Genomic DNA, 19,110 nt, shown 5'->3' with positions numbered 1-19,110 from the left:
GGTCGATCCACATCTATAATACATGCGACAATCTCAGGTCTAAGGACAAAGCGTATATGTTGTTTAAAGAGAGAACTACTTCTCGTGTTGGGTCAGTCCTAGCACATGTCTCCACATGTGTCCACATTATTAGTTCAACATCTCCATGTCCATGACTTGTGAAACATAGTCATCAACTAATACATGTGCTAGTCTAATATTCATGTGTGTCCTCACATGAACTCCGACTAGGGACAACTTTAGAATAACCATACAAGTAAAGAGTTTCACATACAATTCACATAATTGCAAATCAATTCAAGTAGCCTTTAATGGATATTCAATGAACACAATATATAAATCATGGATACAAATGGAATATCATCATCTCTATAATTGCCTCTAGGGCATACCTCCAACACCTGCTAGCGCGGCGATCCTGGCGCTGCTGGCAGGCCACTTCATCCGCATCAAGCGCCACCACAATGAGGAGCAGTGCCTAAAGGCGAGCACGTCTGCACCTCCAAGCGAATGCTGAAAAAAGTGGTGGCCTTCTCCAAGGACCCCATCCCGGAGAACCATTATAAGCCTTCTAATTCTTTTACATGTAACGCCGTCACTGAGAAGTTGACCAAGGCATATTATGCCATCTGGAAAGCTCAAGTGTGCTCTGCCATGCATGATGCAAGATTGGAAGACCATCTCACTGGAGCGGCGAAGCAACCCATGGCGGAGATCGTTGACAAGGAAGGAAACAAAGTCGCGAACCCGGAGTTTGAAGAGTGGGAGGCCCGGGATCAGCAGATTCTCCCCTTCCTCTTCTCTTCCCTGTCTAGGGACATTATGACGTCCGTCGCCCAGTTCAAGATAGCGGCAAAAGCATGGAGGTCCATTGAGGCGATGTTTGCCTCACAAACTCGGGCTCGTGCAGTCAATATGCGCATTGCACTCTCCCAATACCAAGAAGGGGAATTCATCTGTTGCTGATTATTTTGCCAAGATGAAAGGCTACAGCGATGACAGGGCGGTAGCAAGCCGTCCTATCAGCGACGACGAGCTCGTCGAATATATTCTCACCAGATTGAGCCCTGAGTTCGAGTCACTAGTTTTTGCCCTTGTTGCGAGGGTGGAACCTGTCATGGTGGACGAGCTGTATTCACAACTCCTCACCTTCGAGACCAGATTGGATCTGGTTCGCAGAGGAGAGCAAAGCTCACTCAACATGGCCGAGCGTGGAGGAGGCCGCGACAACAGCCGTTGTCGTGGTGCTATGCTTGGCCATGGTCGCGGGTGCCCCTAACAATGGTGGGTGCGGTCGTGGCAATGGTGGCAACAAGAGGATAAGGTAGCGGCTATGGCTACATCAAGCGCGACAGTCGTCCCTCCTGCCAAGTGTGCCTCAAGAAAGGACACACTGCCGCTGAATGTTGGCATAGATTTGATGAAGACTATGTCCCAGAAGAGAAGCATATGGCAGCAGTCACCAGTTCATATGGGGTCGACACCAATGGGTATACTAACATCGGTGCCACTGACCACATCACCAGCGAGTTAGAGAAGCTGTCAACCCGTGAGAAGTACAACGGCGCCGATCAAATCCACACTGCCAGTGGTGCAAGTATGGAAATTAGTCATGTTGGTCATTCTACTATTGTTACCCCTAGCTGTAATCTTCACCTAAACAACATATTACATGTTCCCAAAGCTAAGAAAAATCTTGTATCCGTTCATTGCTTTACATCCGATAATTCTGCCTTCATGGAGTTCCACCCCAATTTCTTTTTGGTTAAAGGATCAAGAAACCAAGAAAACTCTTCTTAAGGGTCGTTGTCAATGGGGACTGTACCCTCTTCCGTCGCCACCTTCAGTCAAGCACACCTTCACTGCTAGCAAGCTGTCCCTATCCCGGTGGCATGAACACTTGGGGCATCCATCTTCTACTATAGTTCATCACATCATTAGCAGTAATTGTCTCCCGTGTACCCTTGAGTCCAATCGTGAGTATGTGTGCAATGCATGTCAGCAAGCTAGAGTGCACCAACTTCCTTATCCGGAATCCATAAGTAAATCTAGTGCTCCTCTAGATCTTGTGTTCTCAGATGTTTGTGGTCTGTTGGTAGAAAACATTACTATGTTAGTTTTATTGATGATTATAGCAAATTTACTTGGATCTATCTCATTAAGTACAAATCAGAAGTCTTCTAGAAATTACATGATTTTCAAAACCTAGTAGAAAGGTTGTTTGATCGCAAAATAAAAGCTATGCAAAAAGATTGGGGTGGAGAATATCATAAACTTAATTTGTTCTTCACTAAGATTGGTGTCTCTCACCTTGTTTCTTGCCCCCATGCGCACCAACAAAATGCTCTACCCGAGCGAAAGCATCGACACATTATTGAAGTCGGCCTAGCTCTTCTTTCCCGCGCCGCTATGCCCCTGAAATTTTGGGATGAAGTGTTCTTAGCTGCCACATACCTTATTAATCGGCTCCCTAGCAAGGTCATCAATCATACCACACCTTTATAGCACTTATTTCATCAAAAACCAGATTATTCTGCCTTACGCACCTTTGGCTGCGCATGTTGGCCTAATCTTCGTCCATAAAGGTTACAATGCGTCTAAACAGTGCGTCTTCCATGGTTACAATGTTCTCCATAAAGGTTTCAAGTGTTTAGATGTCTCGTCTGGACATGCTTACATCTCTAGGGATTTTACATTCGATGAAAATGTTTTTCCTTTCGCTACCTTACATCCCAATGCAGGAGCTAGATTGGGATCTGAAATTCTACTGCTTTCACCTGATTCTATGGCTAGCACTGGGGACAATAGTTCAGAAGATCAGCTAACTAATCTGCCTTCTAGCACTCCTGGAAATTTTGGTTGCAGCCCTCCAGACAAACAGTGGTTTCCTGCATCAAATGTTGGCGCTAGAGGTGCACGGAACACGAGCTGGATTCGGCGGCGATCCCAACACCCGCATCTGCCTTGCCATTAGCACTGCCTCCGCTATCTCCCACACACACCGGAGCAGACCAGTCCGGGGACACCACGTGTATGTGGGGTAGTGGGAGCGCACCACATTTGCTCGCACGCGCGGGTGGGAGCGAGTCGGGCTTCGCTACATCGCCAGCAGACCCAGAAGCTGCGCGTGCACTTGCATCCCAAACTCCGGAGCAGATTCTGTCACCCGATTCTTCTGCGCCACCGCATCCACCTAGTTGTCCTGGTTCTCCTGTGCCGGTTGCTGAAATTACAAGACCGGTCACCAGATTGCAACGAGGAATCCGCAAAAATAAAACGTATACAGATGGTACAATTAGGTATGGCTTATTGACTTCTACTGGTGAGCCTTAAGATCTTGATGAAACCCTGCATAATAAACATTGGAAAGATGCTATGAATTCTGAAATATGAAGCTTTGATGAGGCATAATACATGGCATTTGGTTCCGCCTCAAAAAGGAAGAAATATCATAGGGTGTAAATGAGTTTATAAAATTAAAAGAAAATCTGATAGCAGCTTGGATAAATACAAAGCTTGGCTTGTAGCAAAAGTTTAAAGAAAAGGTATGGTATTGACTATGAAGATACTTTCAGTCCACTTATTAAAACTGCAATTATACGCATTGTGCTGTCTCTTGTGGCTGGACACTTCGGCAACTTGATGTGCAAAACGCTTTCTTGCATGGGCTTTTTGAAGAAGAAGTTTATGCATCAACCTCGTAGTTTTGAAGATCTGGAAAGACCAGGTTATGTGTGCATGCTTGATAAGGCATTATATGGACTCAAACAAACCCCAAGAGCTTGGTATTCATGCCTTAGTGAAATATTGATCAGACTCAGGTTCAAGGCTTCAAAGGCTGATACATCATTGTTTTATTTTAGAAAGGGAGGCATCACTATGTTTGTGCTAGTTTATGTGGATGATATAATTGTTGCAAGCTCAACAGAAAAGGCTACGTCTGCCTTGCTCAATGATCTTAAGGAAGAATTTGCTCTCAAGGATCTTGGTAATTTGCACTATTTTCGTGGCATTGAGGTAAATAAGGTATGTGATGGGATTGTGCTCACTCAAGATAAAAATGCATCAAATTTGTTGAAGAAAGTTGGGATGGCAGATTGCAAGCCGGTTAGCACTCCCCTGTCTACTAGTGAGAAATTTTACCTGCATGAAGGAACATATTGGGTGCTAATGATGCTAAAAGATATAGAAGCATTGTTGGAGCCTTGCAATATTTAACTCTCACAAGACTAGACATTGCCTTCTCTGTCAATAAGGTATGTCAATTCCTTCATGCGCCTACTATGGTTCATTGGGAGGTTGTCAAAAGAATCTTGAGGTATGTAAAGCAGTGTACGAAACTTGGTCTAAAGATACATAAGTCGTCGTCTCCATTGGTGAGTGCTTTCTCAGATACTGGTTGGGCCGGCAGTTTAGATGACTGAAAATCTCCACAACCTGCTCCAGGATCGTCGTCACTACCCGGACCATCGCTTCCTTCTCGATCAAGGTCTCCATCTCCACCACATCCTGGTGGTGGGAGCGGCGATGACGATAACAACAGTACCCCTTTCAGATCACCATCACCGGGACCTCCGCCTCCCAAGCCAAGACCAGTTAAGAGGTCACTACCTCAGCCTCCCAAGACAAGACTGAGAAAGGAGAAAACAAAAAAGTCTGAAGTGACTCCTCATGAACGCTGGGAGGCAATGACTCAAGAGGAACGGCGGGCAAATCTCCCGAAAAACCATCCGAGATAAAGCAATCGAGATAAAAGGGGGGGTCTTTTGTCCCGGGTCCCTGAACCGGGACTAAAGACACCCTTTAGTCACGGTTGGTAAAACCAAACTGGGACTAAAAGAAGTCTGAAGTGACTCCTCATGAACGTTGGGAGGCAATGACTCAAGAGGAACAGCGGGCAAATCTCCCAAAAAACCATCCGGGATAAAGCAATCCATATAAAAGGGGGGTCTTTTGTCCCGGGTCCCTGAACCGGGACTAAAGACACCCTTTAGTCACGGTTGGTAAAACCAACTGGGACTAAAAGGGCTGCCACGCTAGGCGCGGGACAGGCCCCTTCAGTCCAACCGGGACTAAAGGTCTGCTCAAAATTTCATGCGCGTGCCACTTCAATTAGGATGCATGACGCCTGTAATTTCATGCATCACGTACGTGTCCCTTTGGTTAACCTTTAGTAGTTGAGCCTTTTTATATATAATGAAATCAAACTAGTATTTACGAATCATACTAGTATTTATACAATTACTATATATACAATTCTTAGTATATATATATACAATTCTTAGCATATACTATATATATACAAATCTTAGCGTACGTATTACATACACAAATCAAACTATATATCTCTATGATCTGCCCATCGAGGTGTTGCTCGGAGCATCTAATTTTCCTCCATTGTAATAAAATTCTCCTTGTGAATTTACCACCTCGTCCACCAGGAATCCAATGAGACCTTCACATATTGCTGCTACTCTTTCCTTCCTCAAAAATCCTTCTTGAATATTCATCATCTGTAATTTGGATACGTGTGAATTTTACATGAACAATTAAATATAAGAAGGTAGAAAATAATGAAATATTAATAGTTTTATTTTATGTACTTTAAATTCATGCGGCATCATCTTTAAGGTCATGGGTCCCATAAAACTGTGCATATGCTCATAGACATAGTAGCCGCATAAATTATTCCCAGGTTCTTGTCTTAAGCACTTCAGTGGGGAAAAACAAGTTATGAAATATTCATGCTATAGAATGTACAAAATGTGCAGACTTCATACGTACCGGGAAATCTGTTTTTCATGCAAGGTTTTCTTGTATGGACCTTTGTGTTCCTTGATGAATTCTATCCATGCTCTGTGGATTAAAATAGTGAATGATATAGTGTACAAACTTTTGCATAGAGATAAAGGTCAAGAATTATTATAAGCCTAGCGTGTCTTGCATGTCTTGGTAATACTTCGGTGGTCTCCTCAAGGAATCAAAGATAGTGACATGGCTTCTATCAGGTTGAATTATAACCAGGATCCAGTCGAAACTGCGTACGTAAATGTTCAGATACATCAGGTAAGGAAAAACAAAATGAAAATAGATGGTATACACATACTTACCACTACTAGATTTTTGGCCTATTACAAAAAACGTGGCAATATGGCCAAAATAGTTGCAATAGGTAGCATCTGCAACCAAGTCAGGTTGGTTGGCAGCCGCTGCAAGTATCTCCGTTGCAATAGCACATTGCAATGGTTTTTTTGTTTGTAGCAATATTATGGTAATTGCCACACACTCGTTCGTTGCATTATAGAATATTGCAACTATTGATGCCGTGGCATTAGCATTATTGCCATGCAAGTAGGCATTGCTATAATATGTAGTTGCAATGGACAGACATTGTAGCAATATGGTATTTGGCCACGACTAACATGGTGACAATAAAATATATTGTCACGCATATGTTACGTTGTGATAGATCCTATGTTAACACATTTTTTCGTGGAAATAAACTATATTGCCATGAAAACATGTTTGGTGGTAAGAATTCATTTTGCAACGAAAAATATTACATTGTGACAGATCCTATGGCAACATAATGACTTGCATGATAGAAGTTACTAATGTGCAACATGATCTGTTGGTCTAGCTAAGTAAAACATTTAGAATGTTAAATTACTGATTGAATGTGCTTGCTGGCAATACTGTTTATGACTTGCAACTATTTTGAATTTAGTGGCAATAAGCCTTGCTATTGCAACGAAAAACAGTTTTATAACAATGCAAATCAATTGTGGCAAAATTTTCAGCGACTTGCAACCATTTTTCAACTCGTGGCGACAACATTATTCAGTATTCACTGATGCTAAATCCAAAATTAATATCGGATGGTGATATGCCAGAAACTATAGTAATGGCAGTGTATAGTAAATCATGATGAAAATGAATGGTTGGGTTGGGAAGCAAGTCACAACTACAACTAATTTAGACAACTGCAAAGATGAAAATATAAATTTTTAACTGAGGTGATGAGAGCATACTTGGGGTTGGAATAACTGGAAATGTTGAACTCATTGCTTGTGGGGGTGGCGCATCAAATCCACTAACTCGTTTGCTGCAACAGCACAATTGGTATCAATTACTAGTGAATACTGCATGCGAGAAGTGATTCACATATAAAAAGAGATAGATTCAATCTCTTAAATGGATCATTTAGGATCTTCACTGTCATACCTCCTTGAACGCGACCGATCTGTGCCCCTTGAACGAGACCGTGAGCGAGAACGGTTCCTGCGGTGCCCATCTCTATCACGATCTCTTCTCCTGCTTGTTATTACATACACACGAGTTCAAGAAAAATACATGTTAACCTCACACTAACAATCTGACATGTCAAGAATACAATTGAATAACTTCTGATGCATCCACCAGAACGGAAGTGGCACTGTTGCAAACACCACACAACACAGGTTTTCATAGTGTTATTGCTAACAGACATACCTTTCAGAATCACGGCCTCTGTGATCATCAGGACGGTCCCTTCTTTCACGGTGATGCCTACTCTGGCGGTCCCGGTCCCTGTCTCTGTCCCGATCCCTGTCCCGATCCCTGTCCCTCCCTCGATCCCTGTCACGGTCCCTGCGACGATCCCTGTCCTTGTCCTTTTCTCTATCTTTGTCCCTGTCCTTGGATTTCAACAAGCCATCCTCACGCGGATTCGTGTCACCCTACAGATACGAGTATAGCACAATCTTAGCTTGCACTTATCAGCACAGAAACTAGGCTAAAAAGAAAAGCAGCTGTCTTTGAATAGCAGAATCGCACTTCCTCATCTGAATTCGAGTTCCATATATAGCTTAAATAAAAGCTCTGCGATTTAATCCGTTGAGCTGGGCCTGAGGTCCAGTTTCAACAGGAAAACATCATCAGTGATATAATCAGCACATCACAAGCCGGAAAAACGAACTAATTGAAACCTCCTGCTAGTGAACCACTGGCCACTGCTAATCTGCTATGGATCTATGGGCACAATCAAAACCCCTGCCTCGCCCATACTCTCCCCAGCAGACGGCCACACGACACAACCAATTCAGGCCACCCCATCTACGCCCAAACCTAAACACCCCATCTCGCCGGCCGGATTCCCCCCGCCCAGACACCACCACGCGACACCTCTGCGAGCCGAGCGGAGGCAGTCCGGCGCGAGACGAGGGCGGGAGCCCGGCGCAGGCACAGATCGGGTCGCCCCGCAGCAAGGAGGGTGGGGAAAGCCGGGGATGCTCACCTCGGCGCGGGCGATGTCCTCGACGGGGTTCCCGCCGGCGGCGGTGGGGTCGTCGGCCATCTCGTCGCGCCGCTGCTGCTAGGTCGGGGTGGGGGGGAGGACAGGAGGGTTTGGGGGGCTTTCGCCGGCTTCGTCGCGAGCTCTTCTTTCTTCTAGGAGGTCTTGATCTGGCTGGATGGTAACTGGATTGCTCGGCCTTTTTTGCTGGAGGCGGCCCGCGCCCGTGATGGGCCTTCACAGGTCGCGATTTGTGTGTGGTAGGCCTGCATGGGCCTAAACGGGCCATCATACGGCTGCATGTTGTTCTGTGGTGTTTGTAAGAAAATTACCGGCCTTTTTTGCTGGAGGCGGCCGCGCCGTGATGGGCCTTTACAGGTCGCAATTTGAGCCTGAATGGGCCTAAACGGACCATCGTGTGGCTGCGCGGAAATACCGCAAATCCTATCCATTTCCCGGGTTCCAATCTTTAAAGATTCGTGCAGCTGCTTCCGACCAAACGTTCTTCTTTTCCTTCCTTTTTGCTCCCGTCGCCTCCCTTCCTCATCTTGCATGCGTGCCGCCGCCGGGATCCAAGGTTGGGGGAAGGAAGCTTGCTGGAGGGGTGGCAAGGTCGATGCCGGTCACGGGCGATGGTCGAGGCCGGCGGTATTTAGGGTTAGGGTTCGAGTTTTGGAGGTTCTTATGGCCACCAGCCTTAGAAGAGGAGGAGGCGACGATGGCAAACTCGACGGTGGTGGCGGCTCGGAAGGTGGCGGGGGCTAGGCGGCGCGGGAGCACGCCGGCCGAATAAGGCTAGACACATGGTGGGCGGTGGCCGGCGGTCGGGGTCATGAGCGGCGTCAGGTTAGGCAGGGCGAGGTAGAGGGTGGTGGTGGATGGCGGGCGGGCGTCGCGGCAGCCGCCGGGCGGGTGGCAGGAAACAACGGGGGTGGGGGTTGTCGGGGAAGAAGAGAAGGAGAGGAGCTTAGAGCATCTTCAGCAGTCCCCCTCCACCAATAAATATTCTCAATAACTAGTTAATAGGGATATCCTAATATCACTTTCACCGTTATTGGGAAAGTTGCTTTTGCACTCTTCCAATAATCTCATCCCAATTCAATTACCGTATTGGGAGAGTCTCAACTCTCCTTTATTTAGGGAGAGTTCGGGTGAATTATTGGTTTGTCCCAATAATTATTGGGAAAAGGGCAAGGTAAAGGGGGATTGTTGGAGCACTATTTTCTTATCTACTCCTCCAATATAGTAGTTGGATTGGGGAAACGAAAGATTGCTCGAGATCCTCTTAATGAGCCAGTGGTGGGGCTGGAAGTTTGATGCCCTATGTTGATAGATAGGAGCCCCGGAAATTCTATCTATCTTTCACAAGATTTTTTTAAGCACCTTACAACGTTTGATAAGGGCAAGGTAAGATTTTTTTAAGCACCTTACAAGATTTTTTTAAGCACCTTACGGCGAAGGAAATGGCGAGGGTGGGTCACCGGGGAAGAAGAGAAGGGAGAGGAGCTTAGAGCATCTCCAGTAGTCCCCAATAAATATTCACCGTTGGGAGAGTTGCATTTGCACTCTCCCAATAATCTCATCCCAATTTAATTACCGTACTCGGAGAGTCACAACTCATCCTTTTACCGTACTCGGAGAGTCACAACTCATCCTTTATTTAGGGAGAGTTGGAGTGAATTATTGGGCCGTCCCAGTAATTATTGGGAAAAAGGAAAGGTAAAGGGAGACTGCATGAGCACTATTTTCTTGTCTACTTTTCCAATATGGTAGTTGGATTGGGGAAAGGGAGACTGCTAAAGATCCTCTTAATAGGGCGGTGGTGGGTTGGAAGTTTCATAGCCCCTATCTATCTTCCACGAGATACATAGGAGCCCCCGATATCTTCCACAGAATTTTTTTAAGTACCTTATAACGTTTGATATCCCTGCAATACTACATGTACCGTTAATATTGCGTCTAGCTAAAAATTGTGTGATTGGTGAGGCTTGTCTCTTTGTTATTCAGGCTCAATGATTCATCTGGAGAATGCGTTGCCCAGTAGGCCTGGTCACAGGACGGATGGACGCCGGTCCATTGTGCCACCGGATACTTTTAAAAGTCTAAACGCAACAATTTTAATTAGAGCTTATATACCAAAAGTAATTAGATGTGGATCTTTTTTTCTCTGTTTTAGCCCTTTAGTTTTATAAAATATCGCTTGCCATCGTAGATGTACTCTTTTATGTGTTAAACCTTCGATTTATACATTTAATTAGGTTTTAATCCGTAGTTTCTTTATGTTTAGTCCCTAAAAGTTTAGTTTTCTCGCAGTTAAGTTTCTGAACCTTGTTTAGCTCATATCTTTAACATTTTAAACCCATTTTAAGCGATTCTTGCGTCTATGAGTTCGTGTTGATGCATAGATTAGTTTTATGGTCTTGTCTTGCTCTGTTGCTACTGCTTGATGTAATGTTTTGTTATTTTAGTCTTTTGTTTGCTTGTATGTACTTGCTTGATGCACATAGAAGGATTGCAGTTCGAGGGATTCAAAGGGCAAGGCTTTGAGGACTTTGAGCAGCAAGAGCAAGTTCAAGAAGGCAAGTCATGCCCTTGATCACAATTTGATCCTATGCAACCTTTACTTTCATGTTCAATACACATATGCTATGCACTTTAAGTATATAAATATTTAAGGTGTGCCTAGTTTTATCCCTACACCTTGATCAACATGGGTTTACATGATGTTGGATAGTTCTTGCTTAGTTGCTCAAACTGGGTATGGTGGTATTAATGAACCAATGTGTCGTTGTCAAGATTAGCGGGTCAAGACTTAGACCAGTAAATTTCTTTTATGCGCGTAAGGCTTCGGATGGTGGCATGGGAGACATGGGGTTTAGACTGGTTCGGGCAAGGGAATGCCCTACGTCCAGTATCGGGAGCTGCTCGTGTTGCCCACGCGGGGTTCTGTAGTAGGGGTTACAGGAGTGCGAGAGAGGGAGCTGGTCCCAGGTCTCTTGGGTGTGCACTGATGCTCTAGGTGGGTATGAGTGTGTTCTGTTGGCTTGGAAGCCTCCCTCGTCTCAGGCTCCCGGTTCTCCTTTTATATCGCAAGGAGGCCACCGTGGTTACAGGAGAGACCGGGTGTGAGGAGAAGTAAAAGAGATAAACAAAGCTAGGTAAAATACAACACAAGGAGAGGGACCAAGTCCAAGGCTACCGGCATCCTCGCCGGCCTTCGGCCCCTGCCGGCGCGTCTGCCGGAGGAGGGCGGCCGCCGTCGCGTCCCGTCGATGGTCTCCTCGACGGCTGTCGCCGCCAGGCGTGATGATGGTGTTTCGTCGTGGCACCTGTGTCCGTTGGGGGAGGCGGCTGGTCCTGCCATCTTGCTGACAGCCCGCGGAAGGCGGACGTCGCATCCCTATCGCCGGATGCGCGGGGCGCGAGGACGGGCGCAACTTCCCCCTGCTCCGAGCGGCGCAAGCCATGAGTGCCCTGCTGCGAATCAGGGGGATCTGCAGCCACTGTAGCCTATGCGGTCGTAGCTACAGTGTTCCGCTTGGGTACTTGTGGTGGGTCACGTCGAGGGGAGCGGGCGCCTTTCTGCGTGCCAGAGCCGCGGTGCATTTATGGTGAGATCGCTGGGGGGCCCACAAGATCCGCGCCCTCGTCCGCCGGTCTGCGCCCGAGGTGGACACTTGTCCCGTGGGCCCGTATGAGTCCGACCCCCTACGCTCGGGGTCGGGCAAGGCGGAGCCTTGCGGCGAGGGGTCGGGCGCTCCTGACCCTGGGACCGCAAGTCGGGCGAGGCGGAGTTCTGCCATCGAGGGGTCGGGATTGTCCGACCCTTGGACCCTGGGTCGGGCGAGACGGAGTGGGATGTTCTCTACCTCTGCTGGGTCGGCGGTAATCGTAATTACCACAGGTGGGCCCGGGCCTTTATGACTGCTGCTTTAGGGGGCATCAGGAGGTCGTTAATATTTCCCCCCAATAGTAGCCCCGAGCCTGTGGTGGAGCAAGGATGCTCCTCCAGAGGCTGTTTTCATCGCTCGTCGAGGATCTCTGCTCGCCCTGCAAGCTGCAGTTGGTCAGGGATAAGGAGTGTTGTTGGTCCGGTTTGGTCGGGGAGTTTGATCAGGCGAGGTGTCCTGTGGATGACTTGGCGCGGGAGGACTCCTCATTGCTCCATAGGGCACTCCCACCTCGAGACCTCACATCGCGACCACACGCGTGGTCATTGGTTGCGATGCTAGCCCCCGAGCCCCCGCGCGTTGCAAGGGACCGATCGGGAGGCTAGATCGGCTTTTGGTCGTTTCCCCTCAAGCGTCCGTTCGCTGGGACGGAGGGGGTGAGCCGTGCCACGCTATCCTCATTGGACGAACCGTGGTGCTCGTTGAGCTGCGAACGGGTCGGTTCGAGTGGAGTCCCGGTCCCCGTTCGGGGGGGTCCGGCTCGGGCCAAGCTGGTGGCGTACTCCAGATTCCGGCTGGCCAGTTCATATAATTCCCGAGTCCGTTCGATCGGATTCGGGGGCTCGTTGCCTTTCTTCGGGAAAAAACCATGAACTTAGACGCCAGCCCGGACTCGAACGTGAGGTCGGGACGCCCTTGGCTTTCGCTCGCTTGGGTGGTGGCCGCTAGCGGACCCATCCCTTCTCACCCCTTGCTCGGGGAATGTCCTGGGGCGGCTGTCGAACCCTCTAGAGGGCCAGCCTTCGAACCCCTGGACCGTAATGGGCCGTAAGAGCGTTTCAGCTCTGTATCCCTTTTTTACCTGAAGCGGGTCCTGGTCCGCTTGCAGAGAAAGTTGTGCGTATGACCTCTGGGAGTCGAAGCGGTAGAAAACGTCGAGCTCGTGGGGTAGGAGGTGTGGTGTTCCTTGCGGTTAAAAAGAGATCGTGCGTACGGTTTCCGGAGAAAGACGGAGGTGATGGGATGTACCTGACGTCGCAATAGATGCGGTCGACTCGTATTTCGTTTGCCGCGCACTCCTTATAGAGCGGAAGAGCTTTCTTCATCATCATCCTCATCTTCATCATCATTGTCGTCATCCGTCGTCGTGCTTGAGTCCCTCCGCAGCCTTCGGGGTTTCGCCGCGGCCTTTTTCTTCTTCTGGCGAGTGGAGGCGCCTTCGTCGGCATCCTTCTCCCTCTTTGCCTTGCCCTTGGAGCGATCGAATATCGCCCCGATGGCCTCCTCGCCCGAGGCAAAGTCGGTGGCGATGTCGAGGAGCTCCTTGGTGGTCCGTGGGCCTACACGTCCCAGTTCGTGGACCAGAGACCTACAGGAGGTCCCTGCCAGGAAGGCCCCGATGACGTCGGCGTCGGCGACATTGGAGAGCTCGGTGCGTTTCTGGAGAAGCGTCGGATGTACTCTCGGAGAGTCTCACCCGACTCCTGGCGGCAGCTCCAGAGGTCCCAGGAGTTCCCGGGGTGCATGTATGTGCCCTGGAAGTTCCCTACAAAGATTTCTTTCAGGTCGTTCTAGTTACGAATCCGACCTGACGGGATGTGTTCCAGCCAGGCTCGCACCGAGTCGGCCAAGAACAGTGGGAGGTTGCGAATGATGAACAGGTTGTCATCCGCTCCACCGGCCTGACAGGCAAGTCGGTAGTCGCTGAGCCAAGGCCCAGGGTTTTTCTCCCCAAAGTATTTGGCCACATTGGTGGGCTGTCTGAAGCGCGCTGGGGACGGCGTGTTCAGGATGCGTGTGGAGAAGGCCCTGGGCCCCGCTGGGCTGGGGCTGGGGCTCCGATTTTCTCCGCCGTCGTGGCGACCACCACGGTGTATGCGGTAGCCGCAGTCGGCTCTATCCTCCCTGTCCGCACGGGTGCGCCTCTGCGCATCCAAGGCATCACGGGCGTCGCGGATGGGGCCGACGCGACGGTGGACGGATGAAGCCCCGTCACCCGCGCGTGGTGGAGTCCGTCGAATGGGCGAGGCCTGGTTTCCCTCACGGGAGGAAGGTTGATGGACAGGTCCTCCACGCCTCTCGATAGGCACAGAGGGTGTGACCCTGCTGGCGCCGTGTGTGCGATGCCGGGACGCGGAGCTTTCTGCCTGCTGGACTGCTGCACACTCAAGCAAGTCGCGTACCTCCTGGCGGGCCTGTCGCTCCTCGGGCGTTGCCGGATCGGGAAGTCGTCGGAGGAGGGCTGCCGCGGCGGCGACGTTCTGGCTGGCGCGTGCGAAGAGTTGGGGATGATCCTCGTCCCCGCAGATGCGCCGCTGGACGTCACAGGCCCGATGACTCGCCCCGCCCTCGTTGCGGCGGTGCTCGTCCTCCTGGTGGGGCGTCGTGCGCACCTCCGGCTGTCGTGGCCACACCGGGACCCTGGCAAGGGCCTCAGTCGTAGCTGCGGCGTGCGGTGGGGGAGCGCGCCGCTTCCCTTCAGCGCCGTCGTCGTTGGATCCCTCGGAGTGCACGTCGGCCATGAAGCACTCGTGCGAGGGGTGGTGACTCCTGTCGTTGGAGCCAGCGTCGTGGTTGGCCATCTGAAGCCGATGATGTACGCACAAAGGTCCCCTACATGGCGCGCCAACTGTCATTGTCAAGATTAGCGGCTCAAGACTTAGACTAGTAAATTTCTTTTATGCGCGTAAGGCTTCGGATGGTGGCGTGGGAGACACGGGGTTTAGACTGGTTCGGGCAAGGGAATGACCTACGTCCAGTATCGGGAGCTGCTCGTGTTGCCCACGCGGGGTTCTGTAGTAGGGGTTACAGGAGTGCGAGAGAGGGAGCTGGTCCCAGGTCTCTTGGGTGTGCACTGATGCTCTAGGTGGGTATTAGTGTGTTCTGTTGGCTTGGAAGCCTCCCTCGTCTCAGGCTCCCGGTTCTCCTTTTATATCGCAAGGAGGCCACCGTGGTTACAGGAGAGACCGGGTGTGAGGAGAAGTAAAAGAGATAAACAAAGCTAGGTAAAATAAAACACAAGGAGAGGGACCAAGTCCCCAGGCTACCGGCATCCTCGCCGGCCTTCGGCCCCTGCCGGCGCGTCTGCCGGAGGAGGGCGGCCGCCGTCGCGTCCCGTCGATGGTCTCCTCGGCGGCTGTCGCCGCCAGGCGTGATGATGGTGTTTCGTCGTGGCACCTGTGTCCGTTGGGGGAGGCGGCTGGTCCTGCCATCTTGCTGACAGCCCGCGGAAGGCGAACGTCGCGTCCCTATGGCCGGATGCACGGGGCGCGACTTCCCCCTGCTCCGGGCGGCGCAAGCCATGAGTGCCCTGCTGCGAATCAGGGGGATCTGCGACCATTGTAGCCTGTGCGGTTGTGGCTACAGTGTTCCGCTTGGGTACTTGTGGCGGGTCACGTCGAGGGGCACGGGCGCCTTTCTGCGTGCCAGAGACGTGGTGCATTTATGGCGAGATCGCTGGGGGGCCTGGACCCTCACATAATTAATTTGTTGGAAGTTGAATTAAATTGATGTTATTTATTGTTGTTATTTTCATTTATGTGCATGCTTAACATGGGTGGTATAAACTTATACTTAGTTGTTGCTAATAAAACTTGACCAACCAATTAAAATGCTGAAATGCTATTAAACCATAGCCCATCCTTGAATAGCCTTACACTACACATTCTTCACGCTTGCTGAGTACCGACCATAAAGTGTACTCACCTTTGCTAAAACCGCTGCTCAGACCAAATCAACATTGAGGAGGTCCTTCAATACTTCGAGGAGTTCTAGGTGTACGTGTGCCACCAGTCAACTCATGTGGAGTTGTCGTCATTGTTGGAGTTCCGTTGCTAGAATAAAGACTCGTTTTGTTATTCGTATTAAAGACTTTCGACCATGTAATAAATTTAATACTCTCTTTATGTTATGGTACTATCTATGGTATTTACAGAAGTTGCTGATGTGTGAAACTTGATCTTGGCGCATATGTAATTCATTCATATGATTTTGCCTTTAAAACCGTATGTGACAAGCACAGGAAGATATGGGATGACCTTTTGGAGTTTGGACAGCCTCATCGACAAGCACAAGATCAGATGGTCGATGGTGAGGACGAGGCTTGCAATAATGAAGCTTCCAGATGGCAGTCGTGTGTACATGTGAGTGCCCTCCTTTATGCTTTTTAAGGACAAATGGGTCATGTCTGCACAGCAAAAATGAAATGCATGTGGGGTTACATGAGTGAAATAGGAGGGCATGCAAAGCAGGGAAATTTGAAGGAAACAAATTGAATAAGAGGAAAGTGAAAGGTCGTACCTTCATCAGAGATGCTTAAATGAACGTGTGATACGTCTTCATCTTCAAAGCTGTCAAGCAGCTGTTTGATAGCGTTAGTAAAACTGCTTCATGTCTATGGCTGGGCACTGAAGAGCAGAGTAACTCCCACGACCACCATCACATCCTAAAGATGCAAGGCATCGGCAGCGAGAAAGAAACAGTGTTTCTAATGATGGGTGGTCTCCCAAGGAATTGACTGACTTTAACTTATTGCAGTAAAAAATATGGAGTTCCTCGAGTGCACACAGGTCTCCTGACACAGAGCAGAGCTTCTCACAGCGGCAGATGCATAACTGTTTGAGGGACGGTGGTAGATTTGGAAGTGTTACCAGGCTATGACAGCCTCTTATTTCTAGATTTACGAGACATGAATGACGGATAATTGGAGACTGTGATTGCTCTAGGGTACCAGTGGTGGATGCAGGGTCGCGGCAATGTTCCAGCGATGTATATGTGTCAAGATGCTCCTCCTTTCCCCATATGAACTCAAGCTTAGGGCATTCCTGAATATCAATAGAGCTGATAGATGGGGAAAGAATGAAGAGCTGTGCCATGCTTTCACAACTGCGTATACTTATACTGTTTAGATGTGGCAGGACTTGATCTGTTGTTTGTGTAGGTTCGCCACCTTCCGCTTGTGTGGGCCCTATTAGCTTGTTGCAGGACTTAATCTTCAAGTTCTTCAAAGATACCAAGCTTTGGAACACTTCTTCTGGCCAGTAGATGAGCACATCACAGTTTTTAATTGTGAAATCTGCAAGATGTTGGAGCACGTTCGCTTCAGCTTATTCAACCGGCTTATCAGCGACCAAACAGTGTTTTCTTCTCACAACAAATCAGTCGTTTCAGCTTTTCAGCCGGCTTATAAGCTGAAGCGAACAGGTCTAAACCATTTCCAGACCCCAGGTGTTAGCTGTGACTGGCTTGATACGAAGAAAAAGTTGCAGCCAGATATGCTCAGTTGTGACAGAGGTGCGGCTTCTGTGCCACCCAAAGATAGTTTCAGTTTCTGTGATGAATCCCAATTATAATCTATCTGAGGCAGTGCTTCTGTGTCACGGACACGCAGCACTAATAGCTTAGAAATTGAAGACATGTGCACATCACAGTTTTTAATTCTGAAATCTACAAGATGTTCAAACCATTTCCAAACCATTTCCAGTTTTGATATGAAGAAAAGGTTGCTGCCAGATATTCTCAGTTGTGATCGAGGTGCGGCTTCTGTGCCACCCAAAGATAGTTCCAGTTTCTGTGATGATTCCCAAGGCTTATTAGTAACCGGAGTTTCATCCAGCCTTACAAACATGAGTTTTGGTGCTTCAGGTAGGCTAGTCAACTTTGGACAGTTTTTTATATCAACCTCCTCAAGTACAGGAAAGGTTAATTCATCTTCTTTTCCTTCTGTTGCGACCCATCTCTCCAAGCTCTCCAAATCATGTAACCGGAGTTGCTTCAGTGCTGGAAATGGCGTAGACACCGTATGGCTGCATAGGCTTCGCAATTTGTTCAACTTTTCCAAATACAGAACTTCAAGGGTTTTGAAATGGCAGAATTGAGGAAATTCCTCGCACAGCGTACAACCAAGCAGATGGAGCTCAGTCAAGTGCTGCAACAGACTAAGATCTGTTATCCATGACGGTAAATTGGTGCCTTTGTAGGACTTTATTCTTAGCATCTCTAGCCGGTGATGAGGTTTAAGGGCATCTAACACCTCATTATGAGAATAATCTGGTTTCTCACGGGCATCATCATTCCACTTGAGAGATAAGTGTGTGAGTTTCTCTTTTTTTTCAAGACTGGCTGCTTTTGCAAGCACTTCTGTTACATTTTGCAGACCACTTAACTCTAACTCTCCACCAAGGTTTAAGTTTTGAAGTTCTCTGATAGTACTACATCCCAAGCCATCACCAATAATAAAATATGTTAGAGTCTGCAGAGAAGTGATCTGTCCAAGTCCTGGAGGCATGCACGTCAATGATTTGCATCCATGGGTATACAAGTGTCGGAGGTTTGCCATATATTTCATATCCTTTGGAAGTTGACGAAGGTGTACGCAATGAGAGAGGTCCAATGTTTGTAGATTATACATAATGCTTATACCTTCAGGAAGTTTCTCGAACTCATGTGACGACAGATTAAGATACCTTAGGTGTGGTATGTCTCTTGTAAGCTGTTCCTGTCCTGAAAATTGTATCAATGCTGGAAGGTGTAATGCTCGCAGTGAAGTGTACTTTGATATATCAAGGGGGTCACCATAATCTGGAAAAAACAACGTATGGAGCATTGCAGTTTGTTTCTTCAATAGACTTATAACCAGTTCTTTCTCCAATGGACAAACACCTAAGAAGAGGTGACGGGTCGGATTTTGTTGACTTATAACCAGTTTGTTGACGCTCGGCTTACCAACTATAGTGACACATTCTTTCCCCATAACAGATAGAGCAATTGAGGGCCAATCGTGGTCACCCTTGGATGATGAGTGATTGACAACGTTGTGTTGGTTTGATGTTGCTCTTGGCTTGTGATGTGCAGGTGTAGGATGCGGCATGACGGTCGACGGAGTGCGGTGAAGGTCAAGCGAAAGGTTACCGATGGACCAAGGGCGATGAAGGATGAACGCGAGTAGGC

At 48.5% G+C, this 19,110-nt stretch overlaps 2 protein-coding genes across 10 annotated transcripts; both read right to left on the bottom strand.

The window, feature by feature from the left end:
• Positions 1-5,213: 5,213 nt before the first annotated feature.
• Positions 5,214-8,434, bottom strand: LOC117866199 (uncharacterized). Of its 9 annotated transcripts, none has more exons than XR_011899029.1 (7): positions 8,276-8,434; positions 7,492-7,718; positions 7,225-7,314; positions 5,945-7,105; positions 5,785-5,856; positions 5,604-5,711; positions 5,214-5,513 (listed from the first exon to the last, which is right to left on the bottom strand). XR_011899029.1 is itself a non-coding variant. In XM_034750358.2 (5 exons), the coding sequence occupies exons 1-5, from the start codon at positions 8,333-8,335 to the stop codon at positions 5,458-5,460; spliced, it is 507 nt and encodes a 168-aa protein (XP_034606249.1). In that variant the 5' UTR covers positions 8,336-8,434; the 3' UTR covers positions 5,214-5,457. The 9 variants fall into 9 exon arrangements, 1 of the variants encoding a protein (XP_034606249.1); XR_004642798.2 differs by lacking the exon at positions 5,604-5,711 and having other exon boundaries at positions 5,945-6,037; positions 7,032-7,105; XR_004642800.2 differs by having other exon boundaries at positions 7,032-7,105.
• An 8,728-nt stretch (positions 8,435-17,162) lies between these two features.
• On the bottom strand, positions 17,163-18,800 carry LOC140223565 (disease resistance protein RGA2-like). Its single transcript, XM_072295510.1, has one exon. It carries the CDS (start codon positions 18,764-18,766, stop codon positions 17,345-17,347), a length of 1,422 nt encoding a protein of 473 aa, XP_072151611.1. The 5' UTR covers positions 18,767-18,800; the 3' UTR covers positions 17,163-17,344.
• Positions 18,801-19,110: the final 310 nt, after the last annotated feature.

The sequence above is a fragment of the Setaria viridis genome, chromosome 8 (assembly GCF_005286985.2).
Source record: "Setaria viridis chromosome 8, Setaria_viridis_v4.0, whole genome shotgun sequence".
In the NCBI taxonomy this organism is placed as follows: domain Eukaryota; kingdom Viridiplantae; phylum Streptophyta; class Magnoliopsida; order Poales; family Poaceae; genus Setaria; species Setaria viridis.
This window is presented reverse-complemented; position numbering and strand designations above follow the sequence as displayed.

What these genes read in the sequence shown, in the direction of transcription:
- LOC117866199 (XM_034750358.2), bottom strand. Translation starts at nt 8,335, where the DNA reads ATGGCCGACGACCCCACCGCCGCCGGCGGGAACCCCGTCGAGGACATC. An exon ending in AGGACATCGCCCGCGCCGAG is followed by an intron (nt 7,719 to 8,275) that starts GTGAGCATCCCC and finishes TCGTATCTGTAG; the next exon opens with GGTGACACGAATCCGCGTGA. An exon ending in AGAGGCCGTGATTCTGAAAG is followed by an intron (nt 7,315 to 7,491) that starts GTATGTCTGTTA and finishes AATAACAAGCAG; the next exon opens with GAGAAGAGATCGTGATAGAG.
- LOC140223565 (XM_072295510.1), bottom strand. Translation starts at nt 18,766, where the DNA reads ATGCTCCATACGTTGTTTTTTCCAGATTATGGTGACCCCCTTGATATA.